Below are 27,250 nucleotides of genomic sequence, written 5' to 3'. Positions count from 1 at the left end.
TCTTTTGCATCCAAAGACAGCAACCATCATCCCAAAACCACGAAAAGCATTTGGGCCATTCTACGTTCAGATCGGAGCTGTCAAAGTGCTTCCGGATTTAATCGCCAGGGGCTGAGATTTTAGCGCAGAAGAGCAGCAGGCACAATTAAACCTCCAGAGACGGACTTGTGGCCAAAAAAAAAAGAGAAAAAAAACAAAAAAAAGAAAAATCATCGGATTCGATAAAAACCCCAGACGACCTTCCCTTTCCGAGGAGCCCCACACGCGCCCGGCCGGCAGGGTGTGTGCCGCAGGGCCCCGCCCGGCCCGGCCCGGCCCGGCCGCTGAGTGGAGCGCGGCAGCGCTGCCGGCACCGCCTCTCGCCGGGGCCGGGCGGGCCCGCGGCGGCGGCTGCGTGAGGCGCGGGAGGCGCGGCGGCGGCGGTGGTGGCAGCGGCAGCAGCGGCGGTGGCAGCGGGATGTTCAGCTGGCTGGGGAAGCAGGGCGGCGGGCGGGAGCGCGGCGGCGGCGCCGACGTGGTGCAGACGGTGACCGGAGGGCTGCGGGACCTCTACCTCCGCAAGCTGCTGCCGCTGGAGGAGCACTACCGCTTCCATGAGTTCCACTCGCCCGCCCTGGAGGAGGCCGACTTCGAGAACAAGCCCATGGTGCTGCTGGTGGGGCAGTACAGCACCGGCAAGACCACCTTCATCCGGTAGGTGACCCCCGGCGTGCGCGGCCTTGCCCGGCCGGCGCCCCCGCCGCCCGCTCGGCCGTCCTGGCTCGGCTCCTGCCCGGCACGGTGCGGCCGGCGGTAAATCCCTCCCACGCCCACGCGGGTGCGAGCCGGGCCGGGCAGCGCCGCGCCCCTGACGGGCGGCGGGGCTGGAGCCGCGACCCTGCCGGCGAGCGGGGCTTGAGAGAGCTCCGAGCTGTGCCGAGGGTGTGCCGCTCCCCGCCCTGGCCCACGCTCTGTAGCTCGCCGCTTGCTTCCCGGTCAAGAATATTCTCTCCATTTCATGTTCTGCTGAGAAAGTGTAACCCCGTTGTCTACTTCCTCTTAGTTCTTGTAATCCCCAAATTGTTCCAAAGGAAAACCAAGGGCTTCGTGTTGAAACGGTATGACTGCATCGGCCGTGGGGGATCGCTTCACCTTATCTCCTCCCCTTTCTTTCCCGAAAGTGGCTTAATGCACAGATCAGATGTCATCATAGAGGAGTAAGGTGACAAGGGTTTTGGGCAAAAAACCACGCGGTATCTAGAAAATCTTCCCTTCCATGTGTGTTCATTTTGATCAATTACATTGAAGAAGCAGTATCACTATTAAGGCACCTTAACATTGTTGTTCCTGTTGTAGTATTTTCTGTCTTTCCTATATTCCTTATTTCTAAGTTTCTGGTAACTCATTTTTAGGAAGCTGAAGCATATCTTGGGTAAGCACAATGCTATCAATCTGTAAATATTTTGCATAAGTTTGTCCCTCTCACATGCCCCTTACAAATCAGTCTAATGATTTGCCCAACTCTGCAAGAGACACTGAGGGGTCACTTGGTTCACATTTTGACCTGCTTCTATCTGAAGTTCATTGTAGTCTTTCTGTAAAATTTACAAATATTTATCTTTCAATTCCAAGGATTACAGGCAGCCTTTCCATAACACTGTTTTCTTTTTGCAGTGCAAAATACCTACCTCCCTCTCCCCTGAAGATCGATGTTTACCTTTAATTACCTGAGAGCTTTTCAGATGTTTGCAGAACTAATCATGTGTGTGTCTTTTCAGATTTTACAGCTAGTTAATTGAAAGCTCGAAGTCAAACATGGTTTCTTTACTGATTATTACTGAACTCCCACAAATACATAAAGAGGTGTTGCTCAGAGGAATATTTTTAAAATAAAAATATGTCTGTAATTAAAAGAAAAGAAACTTAGTTTCACGATCTCCACAGACAGTCACAAGGTGATGAGTGGGGGGAGAGGGTTTCGATCTGGATTTTGCCAATGTTTCTCTAGGTACGTTAATTCATTTTCTTCTTTGAAATTACAGTCGCCTTGTTAGTCTGTATATATTTCCTGATAAGTGTTATTACTTGGCTTATGGACAAGAGATGGGGAGAGTGCAGGTAATATAGAGGGACGCAGAGTGGTCAGAAATATGTCCATACCGGAACTTGTGCTGTCAGCAGCATTGTTCTGTTATTTGCAATTCATAGAAAACTCTGGGTCTCCCCTCCTGTAAGAGTCTGCCTTGGTTCAGAACACAGGTTCTGGATTTAGGGACATTCAGCTTTTCTGTCCTTTATAGCTGCCCATATTTGACTGAAGTACAAGTCAGTACTGTGCTTAGAAACATTAGTGTTCCTTGCAGTGCCTTAGGTGTGTCTTTGCTACTGTTGCTTTGTGAGTAACTTATCACTTTAACAATAAAATGCTGAGCAAAAAGGTTGACTGATACTAATATACAGTCTGAATGAGAAAGGACCTATACTTTATTACAGCTCTTACCAGCTTTTTTAAGCACTTGTCGGTGCCAGATGAAGATGCCTAAACAATTTTGACAGAGACGAAGTTTTCAAAAATGGTTTCTCATGTGTTTTGTTAAAATACTTGACTTGATGCAAGATGTGGCTTCTACTGTGATGTGCTCTTCTTTTTATCCTCTTACCCCTTTCTGCTGTGCCCATTTTAGGAAGCTTGCAGAGCAGTTTAATCTTGTACAAGGTATTGGAGAAGACAGGCATTGACTACAGAGGCCAAATCTGTAGCAGAATATCTTCTATTGCTTCTAAAGGCTCTCACTGTGATCAACATTGCTTACCTCAGTGTTTTCTATAGCATAGATAATAGCTGGCTAAATCAGCATTAAAAAATGCTCACTGAATATGGGCAGCAACTTAGACAATAGTGTCACAGTGACTGCTACTCAAAATCCAATTTTGAGGAGGAAAAGAAGGGCAAAAAAGGAGAAGTTCTTGTATGCTGTGTGCAAGACTTAGAAGAAGATGTGGAAAAATATTATAGTGTCCAGGTCATCCAGAAATAAATTTATCCTCTGGTAGCCTGAATCTCCCATGGAAAAATGTCATACCCTCTCAAGATTATTATAATCCTGTATTTGTTCTAGATTTTTTTTCTTAGGATGAAGTAACACTGTAGGGGACTTACTCCTCCAGACCTTTTAATAAGAAAACATTATTTTAAATTTTAAATAAATAATTAGAAACTGCCTTTTGTTCACATTTCTTGACTTCAGAGTCAGGAGGGCATATTAGGTCTACTTAAGTGTTTACTGTTTGGTTTATGTGTGAACATAATAATTATGTTTAGCTGTCAGATATTTATTTGGGATTTACTTTGATTGCGACGTTATCGTGAGAACTTCACATTTTCATACCTCTGACACATCCACATCCACCCAGTTCCTTCCACTAAGTCTTTATGGAAAACACTGATGTACCAGTGACTGAATGTCCCTAGGGATTAAGATATGGAAACAAACACTTCCAGGTTTCTAACAGCTCTTGTGTTTTTTCACTCAGTGCTGTTTATCCGCTTTGGCACTCGGAACAATGCAGTGAAACCAGTCAGTTTTGCTGTCCAAGGTGTAATGTGGTGATAGTTTTATTCACTTATTTGACAGTGCTGACAATTCAAACAAATACATCCAAATGTTAATGCTTGTCCAGTTGTGTTTAATGAAGTGGGAGTATGGTGAGAGCCAATTGTTATCTTACATGTGAGCTGCTCGGCCTTGCAGTTTCTGTAGTTGTCTCAATTTCTTGTGCCTCTTTCAGAAAAAAAAGTGGGGTCGGGAGAGGAGAATTGTACTGTATGAAAAAGAGATAGGAGGTAGTCAATGCAAATAGGTAGCTTCTTTCATTCTGTTTTAGAAGTGTAGGAGACTGATTTTTTTTAAAGAACTTATCAACATGAGACAAACCAGAAGTAAATTCCTCAGATTGCCAAGCTGCGCTTTTACTTTGCTCACAGGTATTACTCAGAGGTTGGAAATTGTAAACTTCCTGCTATTTAACTCAGCCAGAGCTGACTTTTGTGAAAGCACACTTTTGTATGCATAATGTCTGGAGTCTGCAAGTGGTGTGTGATCACTTGTGCAGCTGCATCTATTTATTTGGGGGTGAAGTGGGAGGAAGGTCCTTCTTAATTTCTTTGGGTGAAGGCTGTAACTTTTTCACTATCTCTACATGAAAGCTTTGGATTATTTAGAGCAGAATTCTTACACTAAAGTAAACATCTAGTTTTGCTGTGTTAATAAAAACCCTGAATACTTGGTGCAGTATGTAGTATGGAGGTGAGCAGCCCTATAAAGGAGCCATGAGTTTATCTCCCAGTGCATCACAGGGTATCCCTGTTCAGTGCTGCTCTGTCCAGCTCACTTGCTTTTAAGCATTAGTGTGGCCTAGCTAATGCATTTAGACTTCAGATGATAATTGGTATCTGCAACTGCGAGTAATCTTTTCTATGTCTGGGAACTTTGGAAGCTAGTTCCCCATAGTCTGGCTATCCATCTTGCAGAGGAACCTAGATGAATGTTTATTGGCAAAGCTGAAAGGTTATAGCCCAGGTAAAAACAGAGAAGAATCAACAGGATGTCTGTTGTTTGATCTAGACTGTCTTTGGGGCATTGGCTATTTTTAAGCATTCTTCCTGTGAACCTTTTTGAACTTCTTCTCTGCTGAAAATTCCTGAGAAGAGCATGTAGTTGCAGATGCTGAAAATCCAGGTATTTTCCTGTGCTAATGAAGCATTTGGTACAGAAACATTGACAGCTTTTCAATGTACAGAAGACTGCTCTTAGCTTTTGTGTGGGTGGGTAAAACTGTTCTTTCTCACTGAGAAGAGTGATAGATTGTGTTGTGGCTTTGCCCAGCCCACAGCTCCAGCCTCGGCCGAGCACCACACAGCCACTCACACCCTGCACAGTGGGGTGGGGGGAGAATCAGGATGGTAAAACTGAGAAAACTCATGGCTTGAGATAAAGACAGTTCAGTAGGTACAGTAAAAGAATCACAGGCAAGGCAAAGCAAGGAATTCATTCACTACTTTCCATGGGCAGGCAGATATTCAGGTATTGCCAGGAAAGCAGGGCTCTATCATACATAGCAGTGACTTGGGAAGAGAAAATGCTATCATTCCAAGTGTCTCCTCCTTCCCCTAGCTTTATATGGTAAGCACGATGCCATATGCTACAGGACATCCCTTGGGTCAGCTGGGATCAGCTGTCCCAGCTGTGTCCCCTCTTAACCCTTTGTTCACGGGATGGGGTGAGAAGCAGAAAAGGCCTTGATTCTTAAGGCCTTGAGTGTGAGTGCTGCTCAGCAGTAATGAAGATATCCCTGTATTGTCAACACTTTTCAGCACATATCCAGAACACAGCCACATAGTAGTTATTGTCCCAGCCAAACCCATCACACTTGAGCACAGCCAGTGCTCAAGAAGAGGCTTATTTTAGTCTGTACTAATTCTTGATGAGCAATTGTGAGCCTATCTTAATGGAAAATACCTGTGATGCAAAGTGATTTCTGCGTCTGTTAATAGTTGTACCAGGCAGAGCATTGTGACTGTTGGGTGGGGCTTGGTATTTGGAAGGAGGTCTTGCCTTTGGGTGGGGCTTGGTATTTGGAAGGAGGTCTTGCCTTCCTGGATTGTTATCACTATAAAAGTCTGGTTTTTTAAAGCTGCCTTTATGACATTAACTTGAGAGTATCAATGCAGTTCAGGAGCACTTTATTCTGGTTTAGTCATTTCAATAAAGTGCTAATCGGAATTCGCACTATCAAGTTCAGAGCAGCTGAAAGAGATGTTGGAAATCATGAACTCTTTAAAGCTGCTACAGATTCATGAACAGGCCATGAAATTACCTTTTTAGACACCTAAAAGACTGTCACCACTGAATTTCCACAATCATGCCATAAGTTATGAGCTTAGGATAGATGGCAATTATCCTGTTACCCTGGAGGTGTCTGCTGCTGTGTTTAGATCCCACCATGTAGTTTTCCTTGACCTGGGATGTGGGACTTCACTCCTGTGCATTTAATTCAATATATGTTCTTTACTGCTGCTCTTGGAGCATCTTCTGGTATTTGTTGTCTGTCACCCTATGAGTTGCTTCCTCTGTCAGTAGAAGCCCGGGAATGACAATTTGTATCTATAGAGGAGCTTATTTACAGAGCTCTCTCTTAGAGACTCTTTGTCTTTTAAAAGAAGGGAAATGAGGAAAAGCAGTGTTTGAAATAGAACATTTTATTGTGGCAAGTTAAAAACTTCTTTTTAGAAGACGAAAGTATAATTGATCTTTCAAAATCAAAGCCATGGATAATGCCAAGCTGGAAATTTTTTGTGGCTCTTGTGAGTTAGCCTTGGCACCCTGTTTTAGAGAACTCTGGTGTGCAATGATGTTCTGTAAAGAGCTGGGAACACACTTTGGCATTTCATGTGTTCAGCTGTTTGCCAGAACACTTGAAAACCCTGGATTTCCATGAGGGCTTCAACTGGCGAGCAATTAAAGGAGTTTTGTCTTCATTTAATTCAGATAATTTAATGATTTAGTTTGTACAGTGAGGTATCTGCTGCATTTTACAAACCTGTGTGGGCAGAGAGGTTTGAGTGTTGTTTCATTTGCTTTTGGAGAGGGGTCAGTTTTATTTCCCTGTTACTGTGCATTAGGTACAGCTTATTCTAGAGATAAAATAGATTGTCATGTTCTGGCATGATTGTTCCTATGTTCCTCCTCTTATGTTCCTCCTTCCTCACAAGTTTTAGTATTGGTATTTTTTTAATTTCTTTTTTTGGAAGCAGAAAGCTACAGGAAATCTCATGTAAATAACTGTTCCATGCTCCCTGATCATACGCTGAGCGAATTGGAGCCAATTTGCTAAGGCTCGTGGAAAACAGTCTTTGAAATATGTAACGTATATTTAGATTCTTAAATTCAGCTTCTGTGCACTGATCTATAAAGTTTGTGAATGCTTGCGTACTTTATTTGGAAAACAGAGATTGATCAGCAAGTATAGATACTATGTAAAATGTTTTTTGCAGCAAAAGCAAACAGCAAGTGCTCTCAAATCAGTATTGATTTAGGAAGCTATGGCAGAGTAGACATAACACTGTTGGATTAAGTCCAGAATAAACCTTTATTAAAAGAGCAGCATTAATATAGATGCACTAAAGTGTAACTAGTGCTGTCGCTGCATGCAGGACCACCACCTGTGACTTAAGAAAAATTCTCATGTAAATCCAGTTTTGATTATGTAAATAGTTAAAATATACTTGATTAAAATGGTGGTGTTTTGGTTTTTTTTTATAGGAACTGCAGGGTGACATTGAAAACGTTTTGTTTTAGTCTGGAGTGCCAAGATGGTGCTGTTGTGCCTGTGGACAATAACACTCTTGCTGTAAAGTTAAGCAGAGCTGTCTGTGTCTCTCTGAAGGATGGCAGCTGTCATAGAGTGTGTGCTAGAGGGAGGTTTGCTCAAAGGACTTGGTGCTGCTTTTACTTCTTTGCACTTGCCATCCATGAAGGGATGCAGACAGGCATTTTATGTAAATAAATGCCCTGGTTCCATTAAGTTTTAATACTTAAATACACACTAAATTTATTTCAGACCTTGTTGTCTGGAAAGTCAAGGCCCTCTGAGTTTGTGCCATACAAACTCCTGTCAGTGGACTACTCAAAGGGAAGTGCAGGATGGTTTCTGGTGGTAGAGCACTGCCTGACTTGGTGCCTTTTGGAAGTACTTTAGTGTAGGCCTAAATTTCTGCAGATCTGACTTAGTTAACAATTAACTTTTGATGTGCAGGTCAAAAGAAAGAAAAAATTTCCTCACTCCCAAAGAGATAAAATTTTATTGTCTCATAGTGGTTCTCGTTGCCTCTGACAGGATGAGTTAAAGTTCATGAGATCACACCGAGTTGATTAAAGGGTTGGATCTGTCAAACTGAATCTGCTCATTTGCAGCTGCAAACCATTCCCTTTTTGTACCAGCAGCACTGGTTTAGGCTTGGAAACACTCAGAAAAGCAGCCATGTGTTGTAGTGTAACCTACAGCACTCAGATCTTTGGTAGGAAGCATCCACTTAAATCCCTGCAGTTTAGGGAGTGCTTTCCACAATATTTGTAAAGGGATTTACTTTATCCTTTTACCCAGATGTTGTGGAAAACTAAGTGAGTTCTTTTCCTCCTTCCCCAGTTAACAGAAATAATGAAATAAAGGAAAAATATCATCTTAATCTTATAGAATGTGCATATCCTTGGGAATTTTCAAGTAAATTTGCTTTTGCCTTGGATCCCAATCATTCATTCTTTTGGAATATTTAAGCACAAATATAGCAATTGTGTATAAATACATTTATGTGTTATTTACCTCCAGGTACCTGCTTGAGCAAGACTTTCCAGGCATGAGGATTGGTCCAGAGCCTACCACAGATTCCTTTATTGCTGTAATGTATGGAGAAACAGAAGGAAATGTTCCTGGAAATGCCCTGGTTGTTGATCCTAAGAAGCCATTTCGGAAACTCGGCCGCTTTGGAAATGCTTTCCTGAACAGGTGAGATCATCTTGCTTTCTGTCTTCTGATGATTACATTTAAATTTTGGCACGTTCTGTTTTGAACAACATGGAATAAATACAGAAGTACAAGCAGGAATGGTGACAGTTCAGGTGAATTAAATGAAAAAAGGCAGTACTAGGTAGGGTGGCATTATGACAGAGATATTCAGTCATCTGAATAATAAATAGCTGTTAAAACCAGTTCACAGAAAACTGTAGAAATGATCCACTGGGTGACTTGTTTGTGACTCCAGATGGAACTCAGGATAAGTTTATGCAAAAATTCTACTCAATAAAACTGATAGGTTAGTACTATTTTTTAAAACTACCATTCAAAAAAAAAGAGAAACAATTATTTTCCCTTTGGTGCTATCTTGTTCCTTTCCACTGATCTTGTTCCTTTCCACTGATTTCACTGGAAATAGCTCTTGGTATAGCTATTTGAAATTATGAATTGCTAGGATATATAAAAAGAGGTACAAGAAGGAAAAAATTTGAATGTGTCCAATAGATAAAATAAAAGCTCAAGCTGTTAAGTGTTTAATATTAAACTGCCTGGGTGTTCAGGTAGTTCCATAGATCAGGGAGATAATGTTAGTTTTTGCTGTGTATTTGTAAAAAGGGAAGAGTTGTTCAGGGACTGTGAACATTTTGATAGTAAACTTAAGTAGCATGCTGAATATTTTCAGTTGGAAGTTGGTTACTAATAACTCTATTCTTATTGTCTGAGCAATCACCTTGTTTTCTTCCTGTATTTGATGGTAGCTTGACATGGAGGCTTCACTTTGCAAGCCAGTTAATCTAAATTGGTTCTTTTTAACAATACAATTTCCTGTTTGGCTGATAAATATTGGCATGCGTGTTAAAAGTTCATCATGTACAATTTTATCTGTTGCTGTGCTTATTCAAAGAAGAAAGTTTATAGCTGCTTACAGTTGGCTTGGCTATCGCTTTGCAGAGATAAGAATATGTGCTGTGGGAGACTGTAGTCAAGTCCCATTTTAAATAACAATTTAGAGATGATTGGGTAAACTCTGTCTTCCAGATCACTATTCTGTTTCTCCCTTTCCTCACCATTGTGCTCTCTCTACAAAAAATTAATATGCTTATAGTAAAAATTATATAAGTTGTATTTTGCATAATATTTATTATTTGCACAGAACATTTAATAATGGTATGTGTTTATTTGGATGAGTGGCAATGCAATTTTTTTTCCTAAATCATCTAACTAGTTGTGTCAGGTTCCAACTGTTATGCAAGCAAGATTATTGGCTAGCTAAAAAGATGTACTTTCAAAGTAACTGACCAAATTACTCCAGTTCTTTTGGTGACTGTGATATTGTTGTATTGAAGTGCTGTGGGCACCCTTATCTTCCCCAACAGTCACTCTTACTCGTTAGCTATTCAGCAGAGATCTGGGTGCTTATCTTTCCCTAGCATTTTTCAACACTTACCAACTCCTTTCTCTTTATGACTTACATAAAATTGTCTTAGGCTTCGGTATCTTTGAGTTCCTCCCAGGTTACCTGTAATCATAGTACACATTTTACTTTGCCTTCTCTTATTTGCCATGCTGACAGTTCTTTTTATCCAATATTACATTTTTCATACCTGCCTCAATAGACTTCTCTCTACTTCCTCCCCCGCTGTGTCCCATTGTATTTTTTAAATAGTTTCCCAATCCTGAAGTTTTGTTTTATGGAGGAACTTAAGGCTATGAACACTTAGACTGTGAAGTTGAGTATCTTTTTCATCCAAGTCTAACAATCCAAACGACAGGAAGCAGGGACTGAGGTAATGGAAAAAATGAAGCAAACAAGGAAACGGTATCACAATCAAGGCTTGTACTTGTAATTAGCTGCATTAATTTATTATGTTACCTTGTTTTTGTCTTTTTCCATGATCCCTTCTAATTGCCCCCTGTATCCCACTGATTATGGGAGGTGTTCCTCTATTAAACTCTTACTTATCCTGTGTACTTTTAAGAAAAGTTGGGGAGGAAACCGAAGGGGGACAGGACCTAGTGTGTCCTTGGATGCTGGTGAGGGAAGAATACTGCATTATACAGTAATTTACATGCAGAAAACCATGTAAATAAATTAGTGCTGCTGAGAAGAAATGCATAGTCCTAGTCTATTTTGAAGTGTCATAAGAAATTACAGTCATTCATACAACTGGTTCTGTAACACCTTTTTAAAGAATCTCTCATTCAGGTGGATAGCATGTAGTTCTGTTTTTTGTGATGTAGCACTTACTTGACCTGTACAAAGTGGTATATTAAGAAATAAGTCTCGATGTTGAAAAGAGATATTCAATATCCACTATCATTACAGTTGTCTAAAATATTAGTTTGAGGCAAGATTTTTAACCCATCTTTCATCTTTATCTTATGGACATATTCTAAAAGCTAACAAGCAGTTAATTCTGAGCTCATGCTTCTATTTCCTATGTGTTTACCCATATGTTTACTTATCTCCTCCCATTGCCACTAGTGACTGCTGCAAAGAAGGCAGTGTCTGCATTTCTGAGGCCTGTAATTCTCTATTTTATCGCATGGTCTTTTCCAGCTGTCCCAGTTTGGGTGGTGCCTGAGTCAAGACACTGCTGTATTGTTCAGCTGGCATAACAGTGCCTTTCTTCCCATAAGATAGGTCTAGAAACATCTTGGTGATACTGAACAAACACTGGGCTTTCTAAGGTTGGATGAGAGTGATAAGAAAAAATCTACATGGAAAGTCAGTCTTCAAATATAGCTACTTTATGCTGTAGTAATGTATGTGTTTTTGTTATGGTTCACATGATTAAATGTGTTTTCTTTGTCACTTATGCACATCCATTATGCTTCCACATGTTTGCTTTGACACAGCACTGCCTTTAGGTTTTGGCAAGTTCAAATAATGTAATTTATGTTTACATACCCTCAGGTTCTTTCAGGCTTGGATGGCTGCTCTTTCCTTATGCCCTTTTGGGTTTCAGGGTGAGGTGCAGGTGATGCTGCCATTTCTGTTTTATCCAAGAAGGCACACTGTGTGCTTTTGTTGAAGGTTCATTGCTACAAGATCTCTTGCAGAACAAGGTGAAGTGAGGTGTTAGGACTTCTTTTCTTCTCAATTTCCTTTGAACAATTTGCATTATATAAAATATCATCTAGACTTTGATATAGTTTACATTTTATATCTGATACTTGACTGGTTGAACTCTTCCTAACTCAGATCATCCAAGGCCTTAAAGGTCTTGTTTAACCTCAGCACAGCTACAGTTTCCTGTCTGTGATACCCTGTTTTTTGAGCCATTGTGCTTTGTGAAGCCATAGGTTGACATATGGCAGCCCCATCTTGGAGCCTGAGGCTGCAGCTTAACCCTGTGTGGGGCAGCCCTGCAGGAGGAGGCTGGGTTACTCTGTGTGCTCATTTGTATCTTCAACTGCTCCCTGATAAGAAGATTAAACTCTTATGCAAATCTCTTAAAGGCAGGTTATGATGAAGGGCAGTGAAGTTCTTCAGTCATTAACTACTGTCACAGAAGCATCATTGTAGCTTGCGAGTAACGCACCAAGTGTTCTGCACAGCTCCGAGTCCTTGTCAATTATTTATTCTTCTGTAATACCACCATTGAATTTGCCTCTCGTTGCAGAGGCAGGAGGTTATTGTTTAGAGTATACTGTGTGTAATTTGAACTCCTGCTTCTGGCAGTGTGACAGTTTTGGCTGGGTTTGTGGGAGGAATACTGGTGTTTTTCACTGGTGCTCCAGCTGAGGAGAGTGGTGAGTTAGGGAGTAGGGATCACTTGAACACTGCTAAATCAGGCAAGAGGGAGATGTGGCAGGAACTGGACCTTAAACATATTGTCAGTATGGCTTTCTGCTTCCTCCCCTTTTTGGCCTTTGAGTCTGGGCATAAACTGGAGTACATGAAGAATTTTCTCTTGTGTGTACTAATTTTGGTCCTAGCAAAATGTGTTTGATGCCATCTTTTTGATGTTGCATTTTCAGCCCAAGTTGTCAGCTCTTGCAAAATTTGAAGTCTTATCAGCACTTAGATGTATGGTTTTACAATGTTTCCCTGTGGGGTTTTTTTGAGAAGGTCTCTTCATAATTTTTGTTAAACATGTATGCCTGCGAAACATAGCGGTTTGCCAGGATTCAGAAACTGTTTTGAGTCTCACTTGAGTCTTTCTAAAATCAGATATGTAATGGGGAGCTCTCAAGCAACAATCTGTATGTGAGCTAGAGCTATTGTTAATGGTTTTTTTTCCCTGCTTTCCTGCAGGTTCATGTGTTCTCAGCTACCCAACGAGGTCCTGAAGAGCATCAGTATCATTGACAGCCCTGGCATTCTCTCTGGAGAGAAGCAGCGCATCAGCAGAGGTGAGTTGCAGAGCTTTATAGGCACCAAGCTCACTGAATGTTTTCTGCTCTATTGGACAAATCAGCATCCTAATCTCTGGGAAGCCTGTTTTAGTGGTACTGTATGTACTTTTGTACTGCAAGCCCATATTTTAAGGCTGGATGCAGCTTTGGAATTTTTTCTCTTGAAAGCTGGTGGGGGTTGGTATTTCTGTCATCCTGCTGCTATGGCTGCAAATGGCTACAGTTGCATGGTCTGTTGACTAATTAGTGCTTTATCACTCCCATTAAATAATTTTAATTAATTAATTTAATAATAAAAATTGATGATTTTAATTGCTTTCCATGAAGTATTAATGACTCATACATATTGTTGAAGTTCATGAGTGAAGAAATGTTTCATAATAGCTGTAGATTGGTTATGTCTGAAAAATTCAGGGGTGGGGCTATAAATAAGGTGGGTTTTTGTGGGCACACCTGCTAGAGCTGCTTCTTAAGGTTGCTCAGTCATGCCATAATATAATACAGTCAAAAGAGGAAGTCAAATGGTAGAAGGAGAAAGAGCAAATGAGAATATTTTTAATAATATGAAAATTCTGCAGAGAACTGAGCACTGTTTATCAAGCTGTTTTAAACATTAGCCTGTCTTGAGAAAGTATTTAAACAGAGCAGCGTAATGTAAACAACTTTCTTCCTTGCATTCTTCAGCTGCATTTAAGTGCCTGTTGCTTTTCTGTGGAGTTGTAAATGGTAGTGATGCAGGGTGTGGCTTATGCTGCCCTCTGTTTGCAGGCCTTTGCTTAAGAAATGGAAACTTGTGTTTCATGTCTCTGTCAGAGGAAATAATCAATTCTTTACCATACCACACCTGGAATTTTTTGAGGAAATCATGGTACAAGCGCAATATATGGCAGCTATGCAACAGGAGTCTTGTCTTTATAATAAATCGATAAAATAAGGGACTAACTTCTTAGGACTATAATCTAAATTATGCTTACCTAATAAACTGGTCAACCAGATGCTTCTGGATTCTTTATTCAGTGATGTTTTGTCCTCTTTATTACTCATAGTCATGGCTTTCCTTTATGTGATGTGTTGGTGAAATAGTAGAGATGAACAGCATGAGAGCTCTACATCTCTGCAAGCAAAGACTTGAATCTTGTGAAACCAGAAATAAAACAAATACTGCATGTTGGCACTCATATTTTGGACAAAAGCTTGAGAGTACGACTAATGATCTTTAGTCCTGAAAAAAATCTTCTGATAAAATGTCCACAAAATATTTAGATTGCAGTTTACACAGTCTGATAAAATCAGTAATGGTCTGCTTTTCCATTGCAGATTCCAGCTCCGTTTTTCCTCCTCAAGAGAAAACTGACCCCTTCTTTGCTTGTTAAATCAAGAGAAAATTATATATGGCAGCATCTGTTGCTACTTTCATAATAGTATGAAGGGAACATAGAAATGAGCAGAAAACTAGAGTATTGCATTAATATACCACTGAAAAAGTGAACAATTGTGTAACCAAATTCAAGACCATTAGGTAATGCTGTGGAAGTCTCAGACTTCCGAGTGCAGGACAGAGTTGAGTTTCTCTCCAGGTTATGTTTCACTGGTAGTCCTGTTTTGACTGAAGGACCGTGACTCTTCACTACCATCTAGAATTGCTCCTGGGATTTAACAAAACATGGCTCTTGTTCCCTTGTTGTTCAGAAACTCCTTGTCAGGATGGTATGTGCCTTATCAATTGTTACAGCCTAGCTGGCCTGCCCTTTGATATGATAGACTTCTACCTAATTTGACATAGTTCGGTGATTACCTCAAACTCTTACCTGTTTCACAGGCTTTAATATGATTAATTTTTTTTACATGTGATAAAGATTGTCTTGAATGTGTCCCTTGTCACAGTTCTCTTATCAAAGTGTCGTTCTCCTGTATGCTGTCAGTTTTAATCATGTTTAAAGTGTCATTGTACCAAATATGAGGTTTTGGGAGTTGGCTTTAGAGCGCTGTTCTCTCAGAGTCCCAGGCTTTGAGGGCAGGTTAAGTAAAGGTTTCGTACCCTTAGGCATCCCCATACAAGGAGTTATTTACAAGTGCCTATGCATTTATTGCATGCACATACTCCATGCTATCATGATCAGAAATTCCTACACTCAACCTTGGCTGAAATTCTGCATAGTCAGATACATTTCCTGTAAATGGCTTTTGGGCTGCTTATGCAGTTTGCATATAGGTGGTTTTGTGGGCCACAGACTTGACTTGTCCTGTGATGCTGCAAATAGCAAGGTTAGTCTGACCTGCTTCTTGAAGGAGTCAGTCTGACTTAGACATATGTATGCTATAGGTCTAATTTAGCACATTTTGAAGTTTGAGTTGCTTTGATGACTTTCTAAATTATTGTGTGTAAATGTAAGCAGGATTGTACAAGGTGTTTTCTGCTACCCCTGAATGTGTCTGTCAGAGAGGGTTCTGCTTTCTAGAAGTTTACCTTCTGTCTAACATTGGTAAGCTACAGCTTTTCTTATTTAAAATGTTTGATGGAAGACTAACATTACAAGGCATCAGTGTAAGACCATGTCTCTTTGCTGTTGGTGTTTTTTTCCCATCTCACTAGCTACTGCTTAACTATTTACCTACAAACAAATGTAACATCTGTACAATATTAATATTTGACAGGTATCGCTAGGAGTAAGTTGAAGCCTTCTGAGTCCAAGAGAGGACTCAAATAGTAGCTTTCATTTTAACATGCAGGAAAACAGCAAAGGGACTAAGTAAAATTTGAGGACATACACTATTTCCCAGCATGCTCTATTTTTAACTCTGGAAAGCATCCAGGATGAAGGAGCTGATTTCTTGAAGGGTCAAAAATATACACAGAGGGCAACATTTAAAGAAGCCTCAAGACACACCTTTCCCGCTCCTGTTTTCGCCAGGAGGGCGTGCCAGAAGCTTCCTGCCTGTCAGTTCAGGGGCAGTGTAAGTGGCTGGAGGAGAATGTGCAGATGTCTGCCAGCATTGTCCCCTGGGCAGACAGTGCCCGTCCCTGTGCTGCTTCTGCAGCATCACTGGTGGTGTTCACGCCCCTGCAGACAGAAATGTCTGCGTGGGCTGCAGGATTTGGAAAAATGAGTGTCTGGCAGGATGTAGGGAGGAGCCCCTTTAGGAAGGGAGGGGGTGTTTCGTTCATGACTGAGTGGTGTGAGGGCAAGTGTTTCAAAGAGTATGGGGAAAGAGTTCAGGGGAAAATGGATTTTGTTTTTTTTTTTTTTTTTTAAAGCAAAAGGCTCCCAGTACATACTTAGCTGTTCCTTACTCATACTAGATGAGTCACATCCATGCCAAACCCAGAGCCTCATCGCCAGTGGTGACTCTGCGGATTAGATGTGTCACTTCTGAGTAAGGAGTTCCTGGATACTGTTTGTTGTGTGGATTAGGTACCAGCTGAACCTGTAAAAGCATTTAGACAGGTGCTATGAATAGGCTTTCCTTTAGAATGTGATAAAGCTTGTTTCAGGTGATGAGGAAGGTCACTGCTTGTGTTCTTGTAACCTGTCATGTCCTCAAAGCCATCAGCAATGTACTCACATTACTTGTAAATTGTACTTTTTAGTGTGCTGTGGCGAAAATAACAGCAAGTGTTGCAAGGTAAGGAGAGATAATTTTCCTTCCTAATTCAGATAAGCAGTGCTAATAAAGTGACCAATATTGCAGTGATGAAGAGAGATTGTGATTAGACCCCCACAGCCCTATTTAGCTTTGGTGCTGTGCTGGAACCAGACTCCTGGAAAGAGGCAAATGTGGGTGTGGGACAGAAAAAAGGGCAGTGATAAAAACAGAAGGCGTTAATAGTGAAACTGGTCCAAGGAAATGCAGAATACAGTTGTCATGACCTCACTGCCCAAATATACTGTCCTCTTGACTAATAAATCTCCTTTTTGCCCCCAGGCAGAAGCTGTTACCCTCTTGTTCTCTATCCCCAGCCCTACATTCTCCAAAACTCGCTTTTCTGAATGGTAACAGTGTAACAACGTGTTCTTCCTTCAGGCTATGACTTCTGCCAAGTCCTCCAGTGGTTTGCTGAGCGCGTTGACCGAATCATCCTGCTTTTTGATGCCCACAAGCTGGATATATCTGATGAGTTTTCAGAGGCCATTAAGTCATTCCGGGGCCAGGACGACAAGATCCGAGTGGTGCTTAACAAGGCTGACCAGGTGGACACCCAGCAGCTGATGAGGGTCTATGGTGCTCTCATGTGGTCCCTGGGGAAGGTGATCGACACGCCGGAGGTGCTGCGGGTCTACATTGGCTCCTTCTGGGCCCATCCTCTCCGAAACACAGACAACCGGAGGCTCTTTGAAGCCGAGGCACAGGATCTTTTCAAGGACATCCAGAGCCTCCCACAGAAGGCTGCTGTGAGGAAACTCAATGATCTCATTAAAAGGGCAAGACTTGCAAAGGTAAGAAGAGAGGAAAACAGAATTGAATGAGCCTTCTCTGCTGCTCCCAGTGTGTCCTTTCTCGACCTTGCCAATTTCGACCTTGCCAATTTTTCTCTTGCTATAAAATATGTCTTTTTAGCACAGTTTTTAATCTGGGATTGAATTGTCACTTTTTCAAGGAAAAGATAGTCACTTGAGGAGAAAGCTATTGGTAGAAGACAGGATCTCTAATTTCCTGTGCAGTTATCAAACCAAATGCGTTTTCCTTGAAATATATTTTAATGTGAACTACTAATCAGAAATGAAGAGGACTTGAAAATCCATCGGTATATGAATAGTTGTTTGGGGATGTGTACCACTTCCTGTGTTGGCTCATTTAAATTTCTGAATAGGAAGATAGACTTTCAGGAGTTTTTGATGGGGTTATTTTTGGGGGTTGGAGGGGGGAATGAGGGAGGGCTGTTGGTTTGGGGGTGTTTTGCATCCTGAGCTTTAGGGCACCCTGTAGAAGTTGCTGCTTTGAAAATTCCATTTAAAATCACAATGATGTTGTGTTAAAAGTTGCTGTGATCCCAGACCAACCTCAGATCCAGTCTGTTTTGTAAATGTTGGCAGCATTTTGTTTCCATTTGTTACAATCATTTTGGCATTTAAGGAGGGTCAGTTGAGTAATTTTTAGATATTTCTATGAAATGTAAAATAAAAATTTATAAAGGTAAACACAGTACACAGTGGTCTTAGGGATATGTTAGACAGTCCCGGAAGGGGAATAAACTGTTTATGTGCAGGAAAGCAGCAGTGTAATCCAGTGGCATTTTTCTGCCTTTCAAACTGCTCTCAAAGTATTGACAGTCAAAAATAGCTTTTTACAGTGTTGAGTGTGGGGTTTCTTTTACCTTATTTCTGTGCTACCCCCTTCTTAATGTTTTCTAAAGCATTTACAGTAAATTGAAACAAAAGCAAACTCTTAACAGGCTGTCAGATTTAGGCATTAGACTTTTTTTTTTTTTTCTTCCCTAAGTCCTGTGACTCACTATCCCGTTTTGGAGATGGGGACTGTTCTTATCTACAAGAAACACATGTGCATACTGGCAGACCTTAGGCCACTTAGAATACACATGTGAAACTGTTGGTGCTTATGAATTATAAACATATTTTTCTGAGTTTGATAGAAATATTCTTTTAGACATAAGATCCATAAAATTGCTCACAATTATTTGTAAACTCTCTTAAAAATACCCTTACTGAATCCATTCTGTAGTTCTGGAGAAATACTTACATCTGTACTCTTAGAAAATTTCATGGTTTTATGCTTCTTTATGCTGAAGTTTTTTTCTCCTCTATAGAAATGTACATTTAGTTGCCATTAAAATGCATACGCTCTTTTTGGATATAAGGAAGTGTTGTGTGAAATTTGTGAACTTAAGATGTGCACATAAAAACTGGCTACATAATTTTTCTTTTAAAAGCAAATTTTTTTCTGTTTCTTCCTAAACAAGTAAGGAAATGAATGGGCAATTGCCATGTGCAGATTGTGTAAGGTTTGTGTGAAATGCTACAATACACACATTCTGTCATGGTTTGGTAGGTATTAAGTATTACACTTACACAACACTGAAGCAATCACTTGTTTTACTGATGCTTTTTAACGGTAATTTGTCTTCCCCCAGTCTCCAAAATTTCACCTGTTTATTGCTCAACAGTTTGATAGACATACATAATTTTTAACTCTTTTTTTTTTTTTTTTTTTTATGTGTGTGTGAAAATTATAACTTACTTCTGATTTGTGGACAGCTACATTCTTTTAAAATGAGCAGGGACCAGATGTAAAGACATCCTGTAGTGGGGTCATTTGGCTGCTGTGGTCCTGCAGAGGTCAGAGCTTAGGGCAGCATTACTTCTAAAAGAAGGCTTCCCTCTTGTGTGCAAAATGACTATCCATGTCCACACAATGAGCTGGATAGGTGAGCTCACCTCAGTTAGGAATTGCAATCTCTGTTTCTGTTCTGTAGCTGATCACTTGTTCTGTGGCCAAGCAGATCCTTTTAGTGGTGGGAGAAGAGATGAATGTTTCAGAATAGAGGCATAAGGAAGGTGGGCAGGATGGATATTTTGATGGCAATGCAAGAATCAATGTGTTCAAAGACATCCTAGATTAGTGTCTTTCCTTGCAAGCTGGAAAGGCTCTACTTCTCTCCCTAGGGCTTCACAAGGCAGCCATGGCATGCTGCTCCTGTTGGAACTGGCTGCTCTGTCATCTGCATAGGTGGCTGCATAAATACAGACTATAGGTACTCACTTTTCTGTCAGTAAATAGGTAGGAATGCAATATCACTCCAAACAGATAGCTCTGCCACTTAGCATACTTGGACTGCTGGAGGAGTTATCCCATTGATACCCACAATGGCTGGCTGCTGTGGCAGATGAGCTCCAGATCATACAGATGGACCAGTGTGGCTGGAGCTCTGTGTCAGGACGTGGGGTTTGTGGTCTTGCCTTTTCTCTTGCTGTTGGTACTCGTAGAGTGCTGTACCAAGCTTCTTCTTAAAAGAGCAAGTGTGCATCTGTATTTCCTTGAAATGTGTTTCCTTTCTCTCTGCCCCTCCAAGGAATGCTGAAAGCAGCAAAAGCTAATAATAAACTAACAGGCAGCTAACTGTTCATGTAAACATGAAGTTCCAGAAACAGTAGTTGATAACATCTTTCCTTAGGGAAACATATTTCTGTTTCTTTTTATCACCTAGGTGAGGAAACCTACTGCTAAGTGTTGGTAAACAGTAGTTTTGATTTCGGTTTTGCTTATTTTTAGGTTCATGCTTATATCATCAGCTATCTGAAAAAAGAGATGCCCTCTGTATTTGGGAAAGAGAATAAGAAGAAGGAACTGATCAACAAGTTGCCTGAGATCTACATTCAGCTGCAAAGGGAATACCATATTTCAGCAGGGGACTTCCCTGAAGTCAAGAAAATGCAGGTAAGATGGTAGATTACCATTCCACTGAAATAACTCTTAACTTTGTAGCAGGATTGGCAAAATTGAAAAGGTAGAACAGAGTATCTCAGTGTCACAGCTGAGGGTGTAGAGCAGTTGAAATGACAGTCATTTGACTGATATGACATTAGAGTGACTTGGAAGTGCTACAGACCAAAAAAAGAATGGTAACTTGCTTAGTGTGCATTCACTGATACAGGACTACATAAAGACTATGAAAATAAGGAATAAAAAAATCTGACCTACTCTCCTTTTAGTCAGTACTTGGTCTCTCCTGGCCAGAAGTAACAAAGACTTTGTGCAAATAAAATGGCAGTGAATACTCACAGCTTAAGGGGCTTCTTTTGAATCCTAAATGTGGTTATATTTATCTTTTTTTTTGATAGTATCAAATATTTGTGTAGGTGAAGATATCATTAGTCATTAGCTCATTTTCACTCTACTCTGTTCCTGTTCTTACTGGTACTGTTTCCCAGTGACTAATAAAGGCAGTGTGTTACTTGAAAAGTCCAGCTTAAAACCTCTTGCTTCTGAAAACAGTCTTTGGCTTTTTTCTTGTCTATGAAGGAGAGAGAGAGAAGTTCTAGGTTTATGCTCACAACTTATTTTTAAATACCTTTTGTCTCTTCCTCTTTTGGGTTTTCTGCAGTCTTTCACGCAATTTTCTGTCACTTTCTTGCCTGTTTATTTCTGTTCTCTGATTCGAGATGAGTTAGAAAATATCCCAGGGAAAAACAGCTAGTGTCATGTTAGTAGTGATTTCAAGCATCAATTGGCATTTTTTGCATCTCGGATCATAGGCTTATTAAATGGCATTTGAATTAGAGGATAATTCAGATTGAAAGCTGAAGAACAAGAGATCCAGGGCCTGCAGTTTGCTCTGACCATGGACTAGTCATGAGTGTGATGGAGGATGTTTTCCAGACGTGTCATTCTGACAGCACACGTGGTACACTTGCACAGCTATCATGAGGAGTGATGGCTGGCTGATTATCTATACAAAGGCACACATGTCTTTCATAAACTAAAGTATTTAACCTAGGATTCAGCTACTGGCATGAGATAGCAAATCACTGATGAAGTATAAGATGCATTTTAGCTAAGTTTTCACAGGCAGGATTGGTGGAGGCATTTCGTGAGTTAGGCTTTGAAAGAGGATCCTGGGGCAAAAGTTGACTCTTTCTTCCCTTGCTGCTTTTGCTTGTGATGCAGAGTGAGAGAATGAGAGATCTGAATATTGAAACAAAATTTGAATGAAACTCTTTCAGACTTACAGTACATGTCAGTTAAGCCTCAACAGCAGATGGCAGCAAATATTACAGGATACTGTGATACAAATATCACAGTCACTTCTGCAATGAGGAGCAAAACTGCAAGAAAGCAAAATTGTGTGAATACAAAGTTGTGCCAAAACCAATAGCAAATTGATCTTTGATTCCTGGTATTTATTCCACTACATACATTTATTCTGATCATGTGCTGTCAATCAGGTGATTGTGTATAAATGTCACCTGAACAGAGTTGCTGTTTGACTGTTTTTACCCTGTGCTCCAGGTTTCTTGGGTTCATGTCATGATCATTTTGATATGTATAGGAGCAGCTTCTTGAGGGGATAGATGGGATTTGTTAAAGCAATTTAACATCATTTTACAGAAGGTGGGAGGTGGTGGTGGTGGTGATGCTTGAATTTTTTTAACCTTTTCTGCTGTAACTTTCTCTTCGTTGCAAGCATTTTGCATGTAGAAAAAATTTAATAATTGCCTAAAGCATTTTTAATTTTCTGATGCTGTGGTGTAAAACGTGCTTGGGCTTGTGTTGGAATAGTACATATTACCTAGGTAAACATCTCACTGGTGTTGGGATGAAAACTCGACAAATTCTGCAGGGAGCATCTGACTTCATGAGTTCTGGCAGCACTGCTATAAAACATTGTTGCTATCTCAACTCAGCTTTTCTTTATTAGTAAAGGATACCTTTTCCTCACCTAACCATAACCAAGAAGTCTAATCTATAAAATCAGATCAGTCCTGCAAACATTTGATTTTATTTTTAACTCTGAACTCTTGCATAAGTGCTAGCAGGACTGAGGACTTACTTGCATGCTTTCTTTGATGTTTGGAAAAATATCATCAAATGGAAAGTTGCTGGGTAGCATTCATCAGCTGCTGTGGTTTTATCCACTGCACTTTGAAATTTGTATTGTAAATGAAATTTAATAAATAAACTCATACACTGTTGCAAAATTGTCTTAGTGTGTTTTGATGAAATATATTGGTACATGTGTTTTGTTTCACCATCAAGAGGAGTTTCAGCTATAGAGCCAGCTTCAAAAAATACTTATTTTAATTGAATTATCACTTGACTATTTTAATTTTAAGCCCATTCTTTTAACTTTTCAATGCATTGGAATGGTTTTTAACTACTGTCACTGTATCATTCACAGGAGCAGTTGGAGAATTGTGATTTCACTAAGTTTCATTCTTTGAAACCAAAGCTAATTGAAACTGTGGATAACATGCTGGCCAACAAAATTGCCTCCCTGATGAACCTAATCAGACAGGAAGAGAACAACATGCCCACAGAGATGGTGCACGGTGGAGCGTTCGATGGCACCATGGCCGGACCTTTTGGCCATGGATATGGGGAAGGCGCTAAGGAAGGAGCTGATGAAGAGGAGTGGGTTGTTGCCAAAGATAAACCTGCCTACGATGAGATTTTCTACACTCTGTCACCAATCAATGGCAAAATATCTGGGATTAGTGCAAAGAAGGAGATGGTGACTTCTAAACTACCCAATAGCGTCTTGGGGAAGATCTGGAAACTTGCGGACTGTGATGGCGATGGGATGTTGGATGATGAAGAGTTTGCATTAGCAAAACATCTCATCAAGATTAAACTGGATGGATATGAACTGCCTGGCACACTACCTTCCCACCTGGTGCCACCATCTCACAGGAAACCTTTCCAGACAGCAGAATGAACAATACAAGGAGAAGAGCGAGGATTTTGAAGTTCCAACAGGAAAATGCGTTGAAAATACCAAAATTTGAAGTTAAGCTTAGATCCTTAAACCTCACAGCACATTTCACACAAGCTACTGAAGTTATAAGCATGGCAGCAGGGAAACATTCGTGTTGCTGTCCCTGCTGACCTTCACTCAGACATGCTTATCACAAGTGCCTTATAATAGCTCTGTCATAAGGTGAAAATGTTTTTGTAGTCCTGTGTCCATGTCTTGCTGCCTTCACAACCATAAAGCAGAAAAGACCATGCATAAAATTTGCTGACCTTCACCAAACCTAAATACTTATCAGCCCTGTATCCAAACTATCCTAAATAGCACACTGAAGCTCAAAATGTTAAATTCACCTGCATATGCAAAGAATATTTAGATGCTAAAAATGTACTTAAGCCATTAAGTGAATGTAAGCATCTGTATAGTCTAAGAAAAGGCTGATATAAAAGGAAATCCTTTTCTTTCTTTTTATTGTGCAATTGGAATTAGAAAAAGATAGAATAATAATGAGGAGAGTCTTGTAAGTGCTCAAAATGTGAGCAAACCTGTTTTAAAACTTCAGATTCTATCGAGAACTGCAAAAAAAAAAATTTTTTTTTCGATCTGTCATTGTGTCTTGTCTGAAGACCAGCTTCTTCAGTTTTACACAGCACTATATAGTCAGTATTATCAGTAGAAGAACAGAGATCTCCTTTGTTCCTTGTATTTAGAGTTTTCTTTGCAGTTTAAGCTTAGCTTCTGTGCAGACTATGAATTTCTGAATGGTTCAAAGTGACAGCAGAATGGTTTCTTAAGCTGAAAAAACCATGTTTCCATTGAAATTAAGCCTCACTTTCTGTTCAGAAAAGGTGTATTGCTCAAATTCAGCCTCCTCAAAGCATATCAAATTGTCTCGGAATATTTTCATTGGTATTTAATTTCTATTTACAGCTAATTATACAGTTATGTCTGTGTATTTTTTAATATATAATATATTAAAGGGAAATTTTTAACTCTTTTGCCAACATGTAGCTGACAACCACAAAGAGTTTCAATTCTCATGGCAGCAGATTTGAAGGATGGGGAGGCTAACAGAAACTGTTACATTGACTGTAATAAGTGTAACTCATCCCTCCAAATATTACTTCTTTATTGAAAACAATCCATGAAAGGAATGGATGTTTAATAAACATTTATTTTCCAACAACACACAATCAAAGTTGAACATACTGTCTGCTTACAACTGATTTTTATCAGTACCTTAGAAGAAGGCAAGTCTTTGGCCCTGTGAACTTGAGTCTTTCAGGGAGGGCCAGTTCTTTCCTAAAATCAAATTTGGCAGCCAGTTCTGGTCTATGTGTATGAGCAGGAATTGATTTGTATTCCATTTGTAATAGGAAAGATCCTACACATCAAAGGTACTGTAGTTTTGAGCACTTTCTTGTGAAGTCTCAGTAAGTGGCAGCACCAATGCCTTCTGAGACAGAGCAAGACAAAAAGTGCTTTAACATCCTTGTAGTTGGGGTGAGGAGGAAATAGTTTGGGTATTGTCTCCCAGTTAAGGTTTTAGTCACACTTCCATGTTCAGTTTTGTGGGTGATCTAAGAAAAGCCTCAGCTTCTTTTTTCAAATCGTGTATTTGTAGGTTGTCGGGTTTAATACTTCTCATCTTTCTGGACCTCTCATCTTTCTGTATCTGTTCTGTTCTGAGGTGCAATTTCCATTAACTGTGTCAGGGCACTTGCAGGGGAAAACAATGATGCTATTTTAAGTAATGGCAGAACGCCACCTTTACCTCACGAGGTTTCTGGGCCTGTATCAAGGATGTCCTGGCATAGCTGAATTGTTCTGAGGACTTGATTTTTTTGGGTGTTTTGTTGTTTGTTTTTTTGTTTTAGTTTTTTTTTTAATTCTTAGGTGTTTTTCCTATCTCATTCAAGCATACCGACTTTATTTCTGTTAGACCTAAATTAGGAGCCAAATTAACCTTAGTGCATCTCTGTGCACTTCAGTAGAGCTGTGAAACTTGACGCTGAGTCTACCTGTGTGACTGTACATCTGCAGAGTAACTATTTTCTATGTAATTTATTTTTGATTGAAAAAAAAAAAAGTAGTCTATAGACATTGCTGGTGTTGAAAAAGAAAAAGGCTGCAGAAGTAGTAAGGTGTGTTTGTTTGTGGGTAGTGTCTGCAGTCATTACCACTTCATACACTACTGACCAATTTAGTACTAGTGACTAGTTTAATCAGGACAGCCACCAGGAGAAAGAATGCAAGCTTGTGTATTGTGAGTCTTGGAGTGTAGGCAAAACTGAGAGGATCTGGGAAGCTGCTGATTTTCCCACTCTGCCTTACCTTGCTTTGCAGCAGCACAGGGCTGCAGCAGGGGACTCCTGCTTGAGTTCCCACCACATGCAGCTTCCAGGGGTGATGCTCCAGGTATATTGGAGCCATGTGATCCCATGCCATTTGAGCAGGGTAGTTTCGGTGGTTTTATTCTATTTTTCTAGTTTTGTTGGTAGTAAAATGGAGAACACAGCCTTTTCCTCGATCTCTGTGACAATATGCTAGCTTGATATTAAGGCAGACAAATTGAAATACATCCTTTTGATAAGTTAAAAAAATTTGCCTAGATGGGGTTGTAGTATTTTGCTTTGTGTTCCTGTAGAATTTGGAAGATGAATGCATGAAGCATGTATAGGAGTAGAGGTGGATTTTCTCTGGCTGTCTGGAGAAATAGGAGTGTTTCGTGGTTGGCATCCAGAGCTACATAAGTCTATTTCTAGGTATGTAGTACCTAGGTACCACTTAAATCTAGGTGTGTGGTACAGTGAACTTAGATGATAGGAATAAAATACATTTCATGGGAACTTTAAACAGCAGTTTCTTGCACAACTAAACTGATGGAGTAGCTTGCTGTTGCTCAGGGGAGGGGTTTTCTTCTCACTATGTTCTCAGAGGTCCATGGGCCTCCCCCGTTTCCCTTGCTGCAAGCCTGTTCAGTTAAACCAGCCACACACAAGCGTTTGGGGAATGTTCTGTGGAGTTAGTGAATCCGTGTGTTAGAAGCATGGGAAGTCAGCAGGATTGCCTTCTCTCAGGATAGTATGCTCTAAGTAGTTATTTTAACAGCAGTGTGAGGTAATCTCTGGTGTTCAGTTTGTTGCTAATGTCTACTGAAGAAAGGTGAAGATGTTGAGTTGGTTAGATATTTTATGCCTAGGATTTTAATAACGTTTTCTGCAAGATCATTCAAAGCTGTCTGTAATTCATCCTGTGAAATCTGTGCCCACTGATGTAGCCCACTGTCTTAAACTAAAAGAGAAACTGCTGCTTTTACCTTTTCTCCAACTATTCCACAACACAGTATCAATTTGCATTCATTTTTAAATCAGGATGAGGTCCCTTTTGTTAATTAGGTGTGGTGTGGATTTGTGTGGAACCTGGTCTCAAAGCAGCAGGTATGTGGTCCCTGGCTTTCAATGTTGTTTATTGCCAGCACTTGAAATGCACCCTCTTTTTCTTTCCATCACTTTCTTCCCTTCACAATGTGCACTCATTTTAGTGGCTCTTTAAATTGTTGGATATCAAGCAGAGTTTGAAGTGTATGGTTTGATGGATATGTGTAACTTAGCACTGAGGAATGATCATGAACTTCATTTTCTATTTCACATGCTCACGTTTTCTAATATTTTTGTTAAACACTGTTTTCACTTAAAAGGCACTCTGATTTTTGAGGAAAGGCTTGATCTGTGCAGTGTGCTTCAGTTTGTCCAATTAGGCAAACAAAGTTGTAAGTTCATTATTGTTGCACTTTTATTACACAGTAAATTCTTTGCAGATACTGTAATATATTTTAATATGCTTTGTAATCATTTTTAGAAAGCGGTGATAAAAATTGCTGATTTAATAAACTAATATTGAACTACCTGA

The 27,250-nt window shown here is 40.2% G+C and overlaps 1 protein-coding gene across 1 annotated transcript; it reads left to right on the top strand.

The window, feature by feature from the left end:
* The first annotated feature begins 457 nt into the window (after positions 1 to 457).
* On the top strand, positions 458 to 27,250 carry EHD4 (EH domain containing 4). Its single transcript, XM_063159084.1, has 6 exons — positions 458 to 693; positions 8,365 to 8,541; positions 12,812 to 12,909; positions 16,936 to 17,348; positions 20,140 to 20,304; positions 22,766 to 27,250. Exons 1-6 carry the CDS (start codon positions 458 to 460, stop codon positions 23,300 to 23,302), a joined length of 1,626 nt encoding a protein of 541 aa, XP_063015154.1. The 3' UTR covers positions 23,303 to 27,250.

Source organism: Melospiza melodia, chromosome 6 (assembly GCF_035770615.1).
Source record: "Melospiza melodia melodia isolate bMelMel2 chromosome 6, bMelMel2.pri, whole genome shotgun sequence".
NCBI lineage: Eukaryota > Metazoa > Chordata > Aves > Passeriformes > Passerellidae > Melospiza > Melospiza melodia.
This window is presented reverse-complemented; position numbering and strand designations above follow the sequence as displayed.

What these genes read in the sequence shown, in the direction of transcription:
- EHD4 (XM_063159084.1), top strand. Translation starts at nt 458, where the DNA reads ATGTTCAGCTGGCTGGGGAAGCAGGGCGGCGGGCGGGAGCGCGGCGGC. An exon ending in AAAGGGCAAGACTTGCAAAG is followed by an intron (nt 17,349 to 20,139) that starts GTAAGAAGAGAG and finishes GCTTATTTTTAG; the next exon opens with GTTCATGCTTATATCATCAG. An exon ending in CTGAAGTCAAGAAAATGCAG is followed by an intron (nt 20,305 to 22,765) that starts GTAAGATGGTAG and finishes TATCATTCACAG; the next exon opens with GAGCAGTTGGAGAATTGTGA.